A 17161-nucleotide genomic window follows, 5' to 3' on the forward strand; every position below is an offset into this window, starting at 1 on the left:
AAATGTTTTTTGACAACACAGATGAAAAGGAACAGAATAAAAGAGACTGAGTGAGCAGAGGAGGTACAGCAACACGTGTAGGGGCAGAGAAAATGCTTGAGTTCCTCCTTGCTTTATTGCTAGAGAAGAATATGACAGCCAGTTAAATAATGGCAGTTATCCAAAAAAGCTACAGTAACATGAGAAAATTTTGTTCTCATCCGTTTTATACTTGGAGACAGCATGAACCACACACTTGGAAAAGCTGAGATGTTACTGTGAGAGCAAACAAAATTGCCCAGGACATAACCTTGATGCAAATATGCAAATATTCTGCTCGATGCTGCCTCCCTAGCACATAGTGTCTAATAATCTTGGTAACTAAATGTGAAGATGCCCCAAAGTTCCATTACAGACTAGCCTTCTGGTCAACAACAGTATAATTTATAAGAAAGTGAAATGACGTTAAGAAAAGGTTCTCCTGAAAGTTACAAAACAAACTATTGAACAGGAACCTGAAAAGACTTGCTTCACATCAAATGCTCTACATCAGTAAGTGCTTTTAAGAACTTTACTTAATCATAACCATCAAGATATAAAACAATGGAAAAATGTTGACAGTATCTGGGCTCATAAAGTTCCTTGGGGATTAGAAGAAGAATGAGTAAGTACTTTGATTCAATCAACTTAATGTGAAAAGAAGCACTGATGGAATTAAAATAGGGTAGAATGAAAGATAAATGTTAGTGGAGAGTCTAGTCTGTTAAATAAAACACAACCCAAAACAATCAAATTAGCATCTGACAGAAGCAGTTGCAATCAACTCAAAGATTCTGTCCTTGGGAATTAGATTCCAGTCACAGAAGAGAGGAAAATGCTATACGGTTTTTTATGTTGGCAGAAACCCAACTAACAGATAAGGCCCTCCAAACCAGATCCTTTATCAGAGGTTAAAATATGGTTTTATGTTGTCAGAAATCTACCTAACAGACAAGGCCTCTAAAACGAAGCCTTCACGGGAAATAAAAATATTAAATAAGGTTGGGGGTATAGCTCAGTGGTAAAGCACATGGTTAGCATATGCAAGGCCCTGGGCTCAATCCCTAGCACCAAATAAAAAAAAAAAATTAATTAAAAAAAACTTTAAAATGACAACAAAATGGGCTGGAGTTATGGCTCAGTGATAGAGTGCTTGCCTGGCATGTGTGAGGCCCTGTGTTCAATCCTCAGTATAATAAACAAACAAACAAATAAATAAAATACAAGATGGATTGACAATTAAAAAATTTTTTTAAATGACAAAAAAAATAAGTTCTTACCCAAGGAATCTCTGAACATAGAATATACAAGGCCAGTAAACATCTAAAAATCCATTCCAGTACTATCAGAATATAATCTCAGAAAAACCATACAGAAGACTATACTTGTTCCTTCCTGCCAGATCAGGAAGGAACAGTCCTAAATACAGACGCATGGAAGGGCTTAAGCCGGATCTGCCCACCCTTCCCTTGTCTAGTCCCTTCCCTTTGGCATGGGCTCAGTTTTCAAAGAATCCACTCAGTGATCATTTCCACATCACCAGCCTCACTATGTCTCTGTCAAGTGTTTATAACAGAATGTTCTACCCTATCCCCCAAACAACTCTACCACCAAGCTCTTTCAACTCCACCCCACAACCCAACTGACCAAGGCTCCTTTTCTTTTTTCTAAAACAATTTCTACCACTAATGGACCAACATATCCTGCAATATTTAATGAATTTTATACAATCTGTTCCCTGATCCCCAAATGACTTACACTACTCCTTTCAGGAAAATGTCTTACCCCAACAAAAGATGGGCAGCTCTAAATGCAACAGAAGCCAGGACTTCCCATCACCCACCCAAAATTCATTCACTGAACAAACATTACATGAATCAATTCAACCACCTGGACTTCCAAAGTGGCAACCTATGCAGTCCTCCTGCTTCAAATCCTGCTTCCCTACTCTCTAGACTACAGCCACAGTCATGAATCTTTCAAGATATAAATCTGCTCACATCTTCCACCTCAAATGACTTACCACACAGGAAACAAAATCCCAACTCTTCACCCACAAATGCCCTGCATGAGCCACCACCCACGTCTCAACAGACCTCTTGAGTCCCCACTCCACCAGCTCAGGGGCCCCAGAGCCCCTTGGGTGCTCCTCAGGAGTTCTGCACCTGCTGGGTCTCCTGCCTGCACTGCTCTTCCCCTGAAAGCCCCCATGCCACTCTCCTTCATGTGCTCAACTGTCACCTCACTACTAGCTCCATCCCTCCTCACCATCTCCAACACTCGCCCTTTATGCTGCTTTTTCTCCATTTCCCTTAAATTAGCTATTATCATCTATTCATTTCTTTACTGCCACCTTACCCCAGCCAGAAGATAAGCTTCATGAGAATCCCAGGTCCTCTGTTCAATGTAGCAGCCCCAGGGTCTACAAGCACACAACACATACTAAGTTGCTCAGTGAATACAGGCTGAATGAACGAATGCATTTTTAAAAGAGCATTTTCTGGGAATTTCTATGTGCTAGACTCTGTACCAGGCAGAAAGATATACAGATGAATGATGAATGGGATCTAGTTTTTGAGAAACTTAAAATCTAGTAGTGAAGGAGACACACACACAAGTAATAGAATGAAATGTACTACGAGCTAGTTCAAGGAGAAGCATGGAATGGAGTAGCTAGAGGTTAGGCAGGCTAGCCAGGGACTGGAATAGGAAGAACCATGAGCCTCAGGCTGAGGAACTGGTTCTCCATGTGAGTCTCGACTGAGAACACCAACCTGGGGTGTAAAGAGGAGATGTATCTGAAATTAGAACTGACAGAGCTGGAACTGACTCGACTCAGTGACAAGGAGGAGCCCTCTTAGGTTTCTGATAAATGCCACTGGTCAGAGAGGAAGGGAAAAAAAAAATGGAAGTTTCCAAAGCTAGCATAGCAAGTTGAGTTTGAGGTACCTTGATCACCACACTCAGTCATAATTATTCCTCTAGTGACTAGTAAACCTTTGACTTGGAAATTCTACAGTATGCTCCCTGGCCTGACAGAGTGGAGGCACACACATCACACATCGGTGCCACCGTGTTAACTACGACTTAGCCATGCAAAGTCTTTAAGTCTTCAGGCTTTATCAAATCTGTATGTTTAATATATTTTTTTTATCATGCTTTCTTAAAACAAGGGATACCTGTTTTGCAGTGAAGTCTGACACAAATGCAGATTCCCAGGAATTTTTCCTAGTCAGTGGCTTGAAAGTCCAATTCTAAATGGGGAGACAACATTTATTTACAATTTTAAAAACCAAAGAATTTCTCAAGGACAGGTATTACTGTTGCTTTCCCCTTCTCAATGTCATGGAAATCCCACGAGGATATATGCTTATGTAAACATATATACATCCAGACGTGACGGGAAGATGTGAAGAATGAAATGAGGGGAAATTAAGTGCAATAAAACAGAACCTATGTTCCACAGGAAAGAACAACTGTATACAACATAAGGAGAGAGCCAAATGTCACAATTTAAGCACTAAGGTTTTCCAGCACCTCCAAGCTCAAGTTACAGGGTGTTCTACTGGGAGATATTAGCTAAATTCCAGTGGTCTCACTCCTCAATTGTAAGTCATCCTCTACAGCTTCATCCTATTTCTTCTCTGAAAAGTAGAGGACAAAAAAGGAAGATGGAATATACTATTTTTTTTTAAGGGCTCTAGGGCTCTTAAAATCAAAGTCAAGGGCCCTATTGGGAATTAATAGCCAAACAGGTTTAATTCCAAGGAGCTGAGTAAAGTGTGCTGTTAAGTGATAAACTTCCTGGTGGGGTGGGGAGGCAGGAGAGTCAAGCACAAAAAGAGGGAGAGGTTAACACTCTGTTAAACAGAACATTCCACACCAGAAGGATCTATTTCCTGAAAATGCTGCATGAATAAAAGTGCTACACTATAATATGTGATTAACTAGCAACAAGGGAACCAAAGTTTATGACTCTACAAAATTTAAAATTTTAATTAAGATCTTTTTAACCTTCTTTATGAGAGCCAGGGAAATGCAGTTCACTACCTACTGCATGATATGTCAGTCTGTATCTTCTTACCTCTTATACGTCTGGTGGGCCACATACACTCACAAGAGATCACAAGGAGGGAGATGGACAGCAGGGGCGTGGCCCAGTAGAAGGACAGGGGCAGGGATGTTTAGGACAATATTCGCTTCCCACATCCATATCTCTCCAGAGATGAAAACCAGAGGGAGGACTCCATCTCCCTGTCCCCCACTGGGGATTGAACCGAGACCTCAAAAAGGCTAAGCTAGCATTTTGCCACTGAGTCCTCTTCTAAAATTTTTAGGTCTCACTAAGTTGCCAAGGCTGGCCTCTAACTTGTGACCCTCCTGCCTCAGCCTCCTGGAGCAGCTGGGATCACAGGCATGCACCACCACACATGGTTCAAAGAAGATTTTAAAGAATCCTTAGCTGGATGCATTCTAGACAGAAATACTCTGAACCTGAGTGGCATGTCCACTAACGTTAAATTCAAAGAACACATGGTTGCCTAGGACAACAGAAGTTTATATTTGAGGGGACCTTATTTTCTGAGAAAAATATTTAGGGATCCACCCAAACCACTCAGCACATTAGGCCCTGGCTGGGCTGGAACACAGGCTGCCTGCATCCCAGTCTTGGATTAATTCTGTAAAAGAAACAAATTGGCTAGTTTATTGCTGAACAATTTAAATATATAAGTGTCAGCAGTACTGGCAATAAGTACCAGGAAAACATAAAATAAAAAAGTTTGCAGATTTCAGGAAAATCTCTTGCTGGGAAAAAAATAAACATTTTAAAGAAAATAGTCCTATATTGAAGATAGTTCTTTGAACAAGAATAAACTCATTTAAAAGCCACAGTTCTGTGAGAATCATGTGTGATTTATTCAAAGCTAGATTCCAGAGTAGTAAATTATATGCCTGCATGGAAGAATTTTGATAAAAATTTAGGAAACAAACACACAAAAACAAAACACCAAAAATCAGGAAAAAAAAAAAAACCCAGGAAGCATAATTCAAGTTAAACTTTCCTTTGTAGAGAAGAACTAACATTTTTCCCCCATTGGGCTTTTAGGGAAAAAAGTTGAGAAGTCAAAAAGTTTATAACTCAAAAAGCAGGACTGAAGTTTGGCAACTAAAGGAATGCATTTAAGGAATTCTGAACATCCATATTTCTAAACATATCCTTCATCCTCTTAAAACTAAGCAACAGAAACAGCTCTTCAACCAAATCAAATGTAGCCCAGACCACTAGTTTTATTTCAGTTTCTGCTTAAACTTTAGGATTGCCAAAGCAGCCCTAAATAAACACTGACTACTTCAATGACTTTCTTTATCTAGACTAAGATGGTCCTTCCCTGGCCAAGAGCGAGCAACTGCTCTCATTTCCATTCACAGATATAATTTATAAGATAAAACAAAACTCAAATAGTTTTAATAAAATACCAGGAAAAAAACCCATCATTTCTATCAGAGACAGTTCAGGATGAACTCTATTTCCACAATTTATTTTCTTTAGTCAAGTTGATTTCTTTGATACTTAGCTGCACTGTGGGTCATGAGACAGTTCACCAAGAGGAACTGAACTTCCATTCATTGTGAATGGCTGCCAGAACCCCACACAAGGGCGTCATAAAGATGTTTCACTCAGAGGAAAGTCAGACACCAAAGACAAGGGCATTAATTAACCAGAACAAGTCGTTACCCAGGTAAGTGGTTTTGGAAATCTATGTTTGAGTTTAGAGCTTGAGACCTGAAAACCACTTGCACCCACACAAAACTAAACGGAGGTGCCTATTTATAGCCCTGAGAGACTTGAATAGAATAGTCACAGTCTGCTTTAATTGCCACAAAACAAATAAGACAAAATCACCAAGGTTCCTCCACATTCCACCTACCCAAGTCGTATCCTAAGGATATCATTTTCCCAACAACCCAAGCCACTGTGGAATACTTATTCTGAACTCATCTTTCAATATGTGTCTGTGAGGTTCCAGGTCTGACCGTGTGGGGAAAACTATCCCCACCATGCGCAATACTTAGGCCAGCTGCCAATCATTTACTTCCTGAATTAATAACACCAAGACTAGGTGGTTTACCTGCTGTTTATCAGCCAGTACTTTCTGAGAGTTTTCCTTCTCATTAAGTGAAAACAGAACATCATCTCTCACTGTCCTAGTTGTCATGCTATATGAATATTGAACAAACCAGGGAACTAACAGCATTTTCTTAAAGCTGCCAGAATTTTAGTGAGCTCAACAGAGTATGTAGTTAAAAAAATTAAAGAAAAAGCAGTTAATATGCTTTGATTCCAACTGCTTGATGAATTTCATTTCCAAATAATTACTAGATGTCTGGAGTATAAACCCCTCTTTCACCGCATCTTAGAGCTTTGACTTTACTTACTTGTATTTTAAGAGCAGCCATTGAATTAACCAGAGTCCTACAAGGATCATGCCGTTAATTTCACAAATAGAAAAGGCCCACTGCACCCGGTTAAAATGGTCAAAAAACGTGTCCGGTAGTGGAGGCTGCACCTCCTTAGGAGGCACTCGTTCATGGACGACCGAGATCATCACTGTGGTGAGAACAAAACAGGAAAGTGCGTAAAGGAAGGCCAGAAACGTCTTGCCCCACTCCATGGGGTACTGGGAGCGCTCCAGTTCTGGCATGGGGATCTTTATCATCTCTTTCCTATACCCATTTGGCATCCCATTGGGCTTAATCTTGATGCTAAAGCTGCCGTCAGGGGTGGGGACGTCTACGCCAATGTTGAGGTGCCCGTTGGCATGGCCGTTCTTGTGTGCTTCCATGTGGTGCTCCATTTTCAGGGTCTCTATCATGTCCAAGAGCCGCTGCCCGTTGTCAGAGGAGACTCGGCACAAGGGGGGTTTTTTGAAATCCTCTCGGGTTAGGTTGATCAAATCCTGGCCTGTGAAATGTTCTAGAGGTTCACAGTATTCTGGCATAGCATTCTCCAACAGCCAGTCTGCCACCTTCTTGGGTGACCAATAAACCACTTCCTTCATTGTACTGGCAGACGACATGCAGTCCCCAGCTTGTCCTCAGAGGTCAGCAGTCACTGTTCCTACAGGGCAGGACACTGTCCTTCCTTGGCTGGTTCATCTTATTGGGCCTCATGAGTGGAGACTTGTTTGGCAAGATGGTCAGGGCAGTTGTTAAATACCTCATGAAGCTGTCCAGGGTTTCTGAGTGCATGAGCATTCATTCACCTCATTTTTGAACAGAATTCTTCCTTCTGTGGAAGCAAAAGAAAAGGTTAGGCTACTGGGACTTCCGTATCAACTCCCCCAAAACACATGCACACAAAAATGGAAAGTCAGTTGTGAACTCCATAGTTTTCAAACATGTAATAGTTTCAGGGAGCACCATTTCTCTGGTTATTTGTCTTCTCTGACAGCACTAAGTTAGATCTGAAAAAGAATAAGGTCAGAACACACATGTATTATAGGATCTCCAGTGGTGTACTTACTAAGGATAATTCAATAGTGCTTTGAACACGGCTCTACACAAACCATTGATTCTCTTTGTACTTAATAATGTGAAAGAATATGGCAATTTTTTAAATCCATCATTCTATCTGGTGAAGAATGTTTAAAAATGCATATACTATATGCAACTTAAATAGATATCAGAGAAAACTACAGAAATGCAGATCATCTGGCCCAATAATTTTACAGTTTTACCAAAAAGTCAGTGAATCCCTTTTTCCAAATGTGCTTGAGCCCCATCAGAGGTTACCTATCTGGCTGCCTGGGCTGAAGTGGAGGGGAGGGAGACAGCTCTGCCTGCTTTGTTGATCTTTCCACTCCCAGCCCCTGGGGGTTTCTGTGGAATGCACCATGGTTTGAAAATGAAGGATTTGATCCAACTCCCTCATTTATAAATGAAAAATCTTACTTCTATAAATGTCAAGCAACTTGCCTTCAGTCAAGGGGTAGCCTGTCTAGAAGAGTTACAGGTTAAATTTAAATACACTAAACTAGTGTATTTATTCATTAAAAATACTTAACCAGCTAAGTCACAATAATCAAAAGGCATACCTGTAGAGAAAATTCAAAAGAAAGATTCAAAAATTTATAAATTTATATAACTATATAATCTGCCTTTAGCAGAAAAGAGACCACAGTTTGTCTCCCAGCATTTTCCTTCCACCCATTATGTGAGCTTCAGTTCATTCATCTGTAAAATGGGGATGAGGATAATCAAAAATATTTCCTTCACAGGATTTTACTGTCAATGATTAAAAAATGAAAACTGGTGAAACATAACCTAGCTCAAAAAGCAATGATTTTCAAAAGGGTCTGTTGGTATCCAGGCCCTCTTTTAACCTTTCCCATACTATCGATCATGTCCACCAGCCACTGTCCACTTTATATCACTATGAAAAAATTCTACCAGGGCTGGGGATGTAGCTCAGGGCCAGCACACAAGGGGTCTTGGGTTCAGCCCCGGCACTGAAACAAAACAAAACAAAACAACCTATAGGCTAACTGTTTCCTTATATGGTCAATGTGTCAACTGCAAAAAAGCTTGCACAGATCTGGAAGTTTAAGAGCTGAAAATTAATGATGACATCATTTCCTGAACATGTTTTTATGGAATAATAATCTGAAAAAAATTTTCTATGTTAAAAAAAAAAAATCCGTAACCAACAAACATAGGAATTGCGTACTATAATCTCTCCCAGGTATAACAGTATACATTAGGATGTTAAAAGCATGAGGAAATTCTCCAGATTAAAAAAATAATTAGCAGGACTTCTCAAATTGACTTCATCAAAGCTGTCCAATCTCTGCACCACTTTTTCTCTTCAATTCATCTCCACTGAACTCCCAATCTAATTCTGGCATGAGGATGGAGAGCATGTCTACTTTCAATTTCCCAGTCCAAATAACAACCAATCAATGACAATAAAAACCTTAAAAGATATTCTAGGCCCTGCAAGAATATCGGGTATTCCCTTTTCTAGGAATCTGCAGTGCTCTGCACCTTTCTTATCACACCCTCCCCTCATTAAGTTTCTGTCTAGACTCCCCCAGGAGGCTTAGAACAACTTAGAACACCTTCAGCAGCCATGTATCTCCCATGCCCAGGACTCAGTAAGTACTCAATCAACCACTGCTCATTATTCTTAAAAATATCCCTCAGACCCTGCACCACATTGATGGTTAATGGAAAATGAATCTATTGAAAATGACACTGATAATGAAAACTGCTTTAAACCAATTTGGATGTTCCAGGAAAATAAGATAAGCATTTTCCAGAGAGAAACAAAACCAAAGTGGATCTCAGACTACCTGTCACCACCACAGCAGAACTTCCTCTGTGATGAGGACTGACCACAGAGTGGCAAGGAAACATGCACACCAGACAGAAGGTTGCACAGGACAGGATCTCCTCAGCACAGGGCCCAAGGCCTTTCCTTAAATCCCCCTCAGCAGAATTTTCCTTAAATACTCCTCTGCAGAATTACAGGAACCATCAAGAGAGCCCTTCAATATCCTGAAGTGACTGTAAGACTCTAAAGAAAATCCTCGGTGGAGTGTCTTGGCCTAAGGGAAACAAACACAGGCTTCTCCCCCAAGTTCTTCATTCTTCTCCTTGCCTAACACAGGAAGTTGGCCAGGATGGGAAACGCCCTTAGAACCATGGAGACCACAGCCAGGCCAAGGTGTTGTTTCACTTCTCACTGAGGGGAGGAGGCACATATCTCTTAAGAGATAATCAACTTTTAAAAAAAACAAATGGTAGGAGGTAATTCAATACAGGGCTATCAAACATTCATCTGGAATGGCCAGCACTGTAAACATCCATCCAAATGAAGAAACACTAATCTTGAAAAAGAAGACCTTCAAGCAGTTTCTGATAGCCAGAGAAACTCTTCAGAGATAGCAAGATAAATTAATGACTTCAATTCCATAGTTAACTAGGATAACAAAAAACATTCCCCGAGAAAGCCCCTGTGGGTACTCAACCACTGCTCATTATCTTCAAAAATATCCCTCAGACCCTGCACCACATTGATGGTTAATGGAAAACGAATGTATTGAAAATGACACTGATAGTAAAAGACTGCTTAAAACCAGTTTGGATGTTGGACGATATATGGTCAGCTGGGCTAGGAAAACAACTACCACCAACACCCAGAAGAGCCACCTTGAATCCATTATTGGGAGACCAACAAGGAATACCAAATTGGAAGACTTCCCCCAGAATTGGGAAAAATTAATATAAGAATAAAAACACTGTAAATAAACTCATCCTCCCCAAAATATCATAGAATTTGGGAGACAGAAGTAGTATAGCAACTCTTGTTCATATGTAATTTTTAGAGATAAATACCACAGCCCAGTGAGTTATGGTTTGTCTAAAATTTCATACATAGCAAAGAGGTAGTCCTGGGGCTGAGACCCAAGATGCTCTTCAGCGCTGTCCCGCTGTGAGGTCTTCAACCATCTCCCAGATCTGAGCATGTGGGCAGAGAGTCTAGAAAGTTCTAAAAAGTGGTGGTGTCCCAGACGATAAAAGGTGAATGACAGCACATGGTTACCACAGGTCCTAAGCTCAGGAAGACCTTCTATCTGGTCTCAACTAAGTAAAAAATATGCTAAATTCAATTTGGCTCTAATTCTTAAAATAGATATTTTAGTCTTAGAAGCTATAAAAGCCTTTAGATAATATGCTATGCTGTGGTATAAACTATTTATAGTTAATTATCAAGGCCAGATTTCTAAAACAGTAAAATAAATTAAAGCAATTACTCTAGTAATAGAAGACAATTTAACCAAGAAAAATTACTAAATATCATTAATTACCCTGTGCCCCCTCCCTTCCCCTCCAACCGCTCTGCCCTATCTAGAGTTGTCTATTCCTCCCATGTTCCAGCTCCCTATCCCACTATGGAATCAGTCTCCTTATATCAGAGAAAACATTTGGCATTTGGTTTTTTGGGACTGGCTAACTTCACTTGGCATTATCATCTCTAACTCAATCCATTTACCTGCAAATGCCATGATTTTATTCTCTTTTATTGCTGAGTAATATCCCATTGTGTATATATGCCACATTTTTTTTTATCCATTCATCTGTTGAAGGGCATCTAGGTTGGTTTCACAGTTTACCTATTATGAATTGTGCTGCTATAAACATTGATGTGGCTGTGTCCCTGTAGTGTGCTATTTTTAAGTCCTTTGGGTATAGACTGAGGAGAGCTGGGTCAAATGGTGTGAATAAACTATGTTTACAACCAGAGATATGAAAAATTGTGCTCTATATATGTAATAAGAATTGGAGGGCTGGGGATGTGGCTCAAGCGGTAGCGCGCTCGCCTGGCATGCGAGCGGCCCGGGTTCGATCCTCAGCACCACATACAAACAAAGATGTTGTGTCCGCCGAGAACTAAAAATAAATAAATAAATAAATAAATATTAAAAACTCTCTCTCTCTCTCTCTCCTCTCTCACTCTCTCTTTTAAAAAAAAGAATTGGAATACATTCTGCTATCATATATAAATTTTAAAAATTTACATTAAAAAATCTGGAAATTACAAAATAAATAAATAAAGGGTAATGTTTTAGATTAAATAAAACAATTATATTTTTAAACTCTTTTTATACCTTAAGTTCATGCTATTTTGCCTAAAAGGCAGAAGTTTTAATAAATAAAATTGAGGAAATTATATTGTTCTGTTGTGTGCATGTACAAATATATAATAATGAATCCCACTGTTATATATAATTACAATGCACCAATAAAAACTCATCTGAAATGGAAAAAAAAAGAAAAGTTACTAAACAAATCACTTACGAATGTCTGTTTACACGTCCCCAAAAGAATTCATTATGTTATGTTTGGGCGTGGTGGCCTAGGCCTATAATCCCAGTTACTTGGGAGGCTGAGGTGGGAGGATTGAAGTTTGAAGCCTGCCTGGGCAATTTAGTAAGACCCTATCACAAAATAAAAATAAAGCAACAAATTATAAGATCAGGGGATATAGCTCAGTGGTAGAGCACTTGCCTAGCATGCATGAGGCCCTGAGTTCAAACCCTAGTACCACAAAAACAAAAATCAAACAAATATATTATATTGTGTTATTATTTGGCTTGTCTAGAAATAAAGCAGTGTTGTGCTAACAAAAACCTACCATCACAATTACAGACTGAACACATGGGTTTTTAAGAATGAAAATGTGTAGTTATTGATGGAAAATTTCTAGTTCCAATGCTTGCTCTACCATTAACTTGTCCTCTAACTCCAGAACCTCAGTTTCCTGAAATGCAACAGTTTATTCCATCCACTTATTCCATTAGTAAAAGGAATTTACATACACCTGACAGTGCTTTGAAAAATAAAGTAATACATAAAAATACAAGAAAATAATAAACTGAGTTCAATTTATTCTTTCCTTGAAGATTAAATGGCTTTGTAAAATAACTGCCCTGGAATTGAGAATTGAGTTTTCATGATTTTTTTAAGGCACAATGGACCCAAGATTGAACAAACACAGCTGGCAAGTCAATGAAGAAACTGCAGGGAAAAAGACAGGGTTCCAGAGGTTTCCAGATGCTGATAATGACAAGTGATAGTAGGAAGTTGCACATAAAAATCTTACATAGAGTAAGTTAAACTTCCTGTCTCATGGATCAAAGCTCTAAAACAGAAACAAAAGCAACATGGAGGCGACACATGATTTTATTTTAATAGCTTATCATCAAGTTCATCCAAGATCAAATTGTGGATGGGCATATGACACTTAGCTCACACTTTGTTAAAACAAAAACAAAAACTCCCTATGAGTACTTTGTTGAAAAAGCAATACAAATAAAGAATTTATACTGTTTTTCACAAAACACTGACTTTTTGTAAAACTTCCTGTTCATGTAAAAGTCTTCATATCTACTAGAACTTTATCTAAAAAGTCACTTTTAAGGTGATGCAGCCCACTGGAACACTCATAGGTATTAGATTCTCAGGATAGCTTTCCAGTGCTCTTCTTCAAATCAGTCTACATAAAGCTGTACATTTTCCTATTTAGCACTTGAAGAGTTAATTCAAATAAGCAGAGCTCATAAAATGATACATATTTGAAGAACAAAAATTATTAAGAGTAACAACCACATTGGTTTACCTGAAAGACTTAAATATTTGTTTCACTCTACAGTTTTGGAAGTTTTAGATTACTTTTGATGCCTTAACCTTTAAACGGCTCTTTATTTTATTTTAAACAGCTATTACCTGCCGTGTTCACAGTTCCTCAGTCCAACTCTGGTTGGCAAATAAAAATCATCCCTTACAAAACAGGTTCCTTAAACTAAGTGTCTGGTGACCTACTTTGCTTAGATGTGAGAAGGGCTTGCTGCAGCGTACATATTTGCCTTTCAGTCCACTCAGGCTGTTAATACTGTGGCTTGTGAGAAGAGCCTCATTTGATGACATCTTTCTCTCCTCCAAACCTTGTCTATTTAATGGTACTTAATACTTAGATTTCACAATATCTGAAATGCATTCCTTCTCAGTGGCTGCCCTGTAACTCACCCAAAGGTTAATCCCATTTCTTATGCCCCCTTCTCAAAATATAGGAACTATATTGGAATGTGGTAGCCCTCAATGTGCCAGGGGAAAACAGATGATTTTTGGTTGCTTATAAATTAACAGTTATGATATATGAAAAGAAATCAGCCATACCAACTGTATACCATATATTATGGTTCTAGCTGTTCCCTGAGGGTATGAAATATATAATAACTGTTCCATCCACATCACAGAGTCCTATCACCAGTGAATTCTATGTCCCAGACTCCAAGACCCCATTTGATTCATTTCTTGACAAGATGTATATATAAATATTTAGTAACCAGAAAATCCAAAGAATCATTACAGAAAAAACAAAATAAAAAACTAAAAGTTCTACAATAGCAATTGATAATCATCATGCAGCAGAATACTAAGCCTCTACTAGAGATTATACCACATTTCTATATTACAGTGATATACACTTACACTTCTGTCAACTGAATAAACAGGTTACCAAACAGAATAACATTCTTGAAAGAACATGTACTGTAAATATCATAAGACAAAAGTCCGGAAGCTGTTTATCATTTTCTTAACTGTTAACTTGGGGTAGCAATTATGAAATAATTTTCAGGGTTTTTTTCAATACTTTAAAATTTCTCTGATAAACACATTACTTGTGTTTGGAAGGAGAAAATGACTGCTCTTCTTTCAAGCATATTCTGTTTTTAAACATGCAAGCTGCATTGTAAAACTAAAAATAGATGCTGCCTACACTAGCTTTCTTTAAAAATATGAAATGAGCTTGTAGGTTTCTCTAAAAACCCAGAACCTTTGCCCTCTGTATATTAGGTTCCAAAACCCTTCAAATTCCAAAAACATAATGGTTCTGAGGTGAGCCAAACTACCAACAAAAAAAGTTGAAATGCAAACCTAAGGGCATGAAGAAATTCTAGTCTCAGGCATTTCCTATCATGCCAGAGAGGAAAAACAACAAACCATCAGGACGTCAACTGTTCTATCAGCTGGATTTCCTTCAATACCCAGGCTGCTACAAATGTTCGGAAAGGCCATTTGAAAACTCTGTTGTGATTATGATCAGGAAAACTGCATAGCTCTTTTGACAACTAATCACTATAGTTTTCTCATTGGATTTCCATCTTTGAACTCAATTACCACAACCTTTGAAGATGATCTATTCCCACTAAACTGATCAGCTGCCTCTCTGTCTGAAGCCAGCAGGGCTATTTTCATATGTGCCTGGTTAATCGGCAGTACTTGGACTTGGCTTCACTCCAGCAGCACTTGAGAATGTCAGGATACAAGCAGCATTTCCAGATCCCACCCCTCTTGCAGGGGCTGGAGTGCACAGTGCTGATTTCATCCACCCAGAGAAGCCTGGGAAAGACTAACACAGACTCTATTTCTATCACACAACACTCTGTTCCTTTCTCTTCTTCCCATTCTTCTCTTCAAAAATAAGAACTATATCCTTCTAATTCACTGCTGGTTTAGCTGGAATTAAAAAAGCTGTCTTCTGAATCCATCATAAATGCCAATCAAGAGTGTGACAAAAAATCAGATAACTTAGGAAAAGGATAAGGCCAGGTTCCTCGTTTCTAAGAACTTCGATGCAGTACCCTAGGGAACCTGGCTCACTTAAACTGCCCTAGGTTTATCCATTTCTAAAGCAAAAATAATTCCGCTATCTCGTAGAACTGTAAAAAAAAAAAAAAAAATCTGACATGGAGTTTAATAGATGCCTAAGAACAGGAGCTATTTGGAGACATCTAAGGGAGATAAAGGTTCAGATCCTTCCTTTTTCCCTCCTTTTTCTACAGAAAATCCAACAGTGGTCAGTTGGGAGGCTGGGGCTAGTGGCAAAGCCATTGGCAGAGCCAGTGTCAGAGGAGAGGAATGAAGTCACTCTGCCCCACCATTCCTTAGTCCCTTCTTATCTCAGTCTCTTTCCAACTCAAGAGAAGCAGACATAAATTTAACAGGCTACCAGGAAACTCAATCTGCCAGGCTTTCAACTGTTTCAGAAATATCTCCAAGGACCAGGCACACTTGGTCAATGGGTCACAGAGAACAAGGAATGGCGAGGGCTGTGGCAGGCAAGAGATTTCAACTGTATTGGGTATGGCCTGCCCTATCTTCTGAACTGCAAAAATAAGCAAAACACCTGAATCTGTGCAAAGAGATTGCTCCTCCTCAACTTCACTTTCCCCTCACTCACTCTAGCTAATCAGCTGTGACTTCCTAGAGACCCTCCCTTGAAGGCTGTCCCCCTCTGTTCCCCTTTCCTACTGCCATTTGCTGTGCTCTGGTTTCTACCTCCAGTGTGACTCAACAGCAACCCGATGCCATACTGCTCTCTCATGGGCCTTAGTTCTGCACATAATGTGAGCCCATCCTCATTTGCCTTGAAGTCTCTAGAGCCTAAAACACTTAAGAGAAGTGGGTTAAATTTAAGAATAAAAGAGAATGCAAAAGAGATGGCTTCTAATCCCAGAGCATGAACCCAGTGATATAAATCTCCTTTGTACACCAAACATATAAAAACCAACATAAAATATAACTGCTGAAAGATTCACACCATAATCAGTTTCAAATTAAAGAAAAGAAATTTCCCATGTACTAAAAAAAGAATAATCACATAGCCACAGTGGAAAAGTTACAGGCTAACACCTGTGGCTCAGGAGGAAACCAGACTTGAACCTGAGAAGCTAGAGGTAGGGACCTTTCAGATTCCAGCAAGGCCCTTGATCAAAGAAAGGATCCTTTTAAGACAGAAAAATTGGACCTATGAAATTGGCACACAGTGATAGACAGTCCAAACTGACTACCTACATGGTATGAGATTTCCAGGCCAAGAAATTAATGTAAACACTAATGAGAAATAAATGAGAAAACAGCTCCTTAGAGACCCCTCAATAAGCAAGGGTTCACAACTCTCTCATGGGAAAAAAAAAAGGCCTTACTGAGGATGATAAATAATGGAATATTATGAATCACATGAGGAAATGATCTACCAGGAGGGAAATTTGGCAGGTACGAAAATAGGAAATATGTCAAACCATGAATTTGAGAAAATAAGACAGGTTTTAAGAGACTGAGAAATGGGTACAGTAAAGAGATAAAACAAAGAAATGAACCTTAAACCTTAAACTTGCCTAATGTGGGAGACCCTGGGTTCAATCAATCTCCAATAAAACACACACACACACACACACACACACACACACACACACACACACTACACACACATCATCTGACCAACTAAACATTTGGAAAGAACATGATACAATTTTTTTTTAAAGGTGTGTTTTGTGTTCAAAGAAGGTACAGTTAAACTGTAGGTTCTCTCCTCTGGCTTGTACCTTATACCTCAGGAGAAAAGACAAGAGAACAAAAGGGCAAAGGGAGGTCAAAAGAGGAAGAGATATTAGCAAAAGTATATCAATACACACTGTATCAATATAAAAGCCCAAAGATCTCAATTTAGCACCCATATCCCCTTTGGGGGATGGGGGAGGCAGGGGAAGAGAACCCCTTCTGATTGTCTGAACTC

The 17161-nt window shown here is 39.2% G+C and overlaps 1 protein-coding gene across 13 annotated transcripts in view; it reads right to left on the reverse strand.

Moving 5' to 3' along the window:
* SGMS1 (sphingomyelin synthase 1) overlaps positions 1-17161 on the reverse strand; it is a 299689-nt gene that overhangs the window by 34185 nt on the left and 248343 nt on the right. For all 13 annotated transcript variants that reach the window (XM_081268407.1, XM_081268406.1, XM_081268405.1 and 10 more), the window contains one exon: positions 6457-7309. In XM_081268407.1, the coding sequence (XP_081124533.1) occupies positions 6457-7097 (641 nt within the window). In that variant the 5' untranslated portion in view covers positions 7098-7309. The remainder of the gene's footprint in view (positions 1-6456; positions 7310-17161) is intronic.

The sequence above is a fragment of the Spermophilus citellus genome (genome assembly GCF_964194105.1).
Source record: "Spermophilus citellus genome assembly, chromosome: 15".
NCBI classification, from domain to species: domain Eukaryota; kingdom Metazoa; phylum Chordata; class Mammalia; order Rodentia; family Sciuridae; genus Spermophilus; species Spermophilus citellus.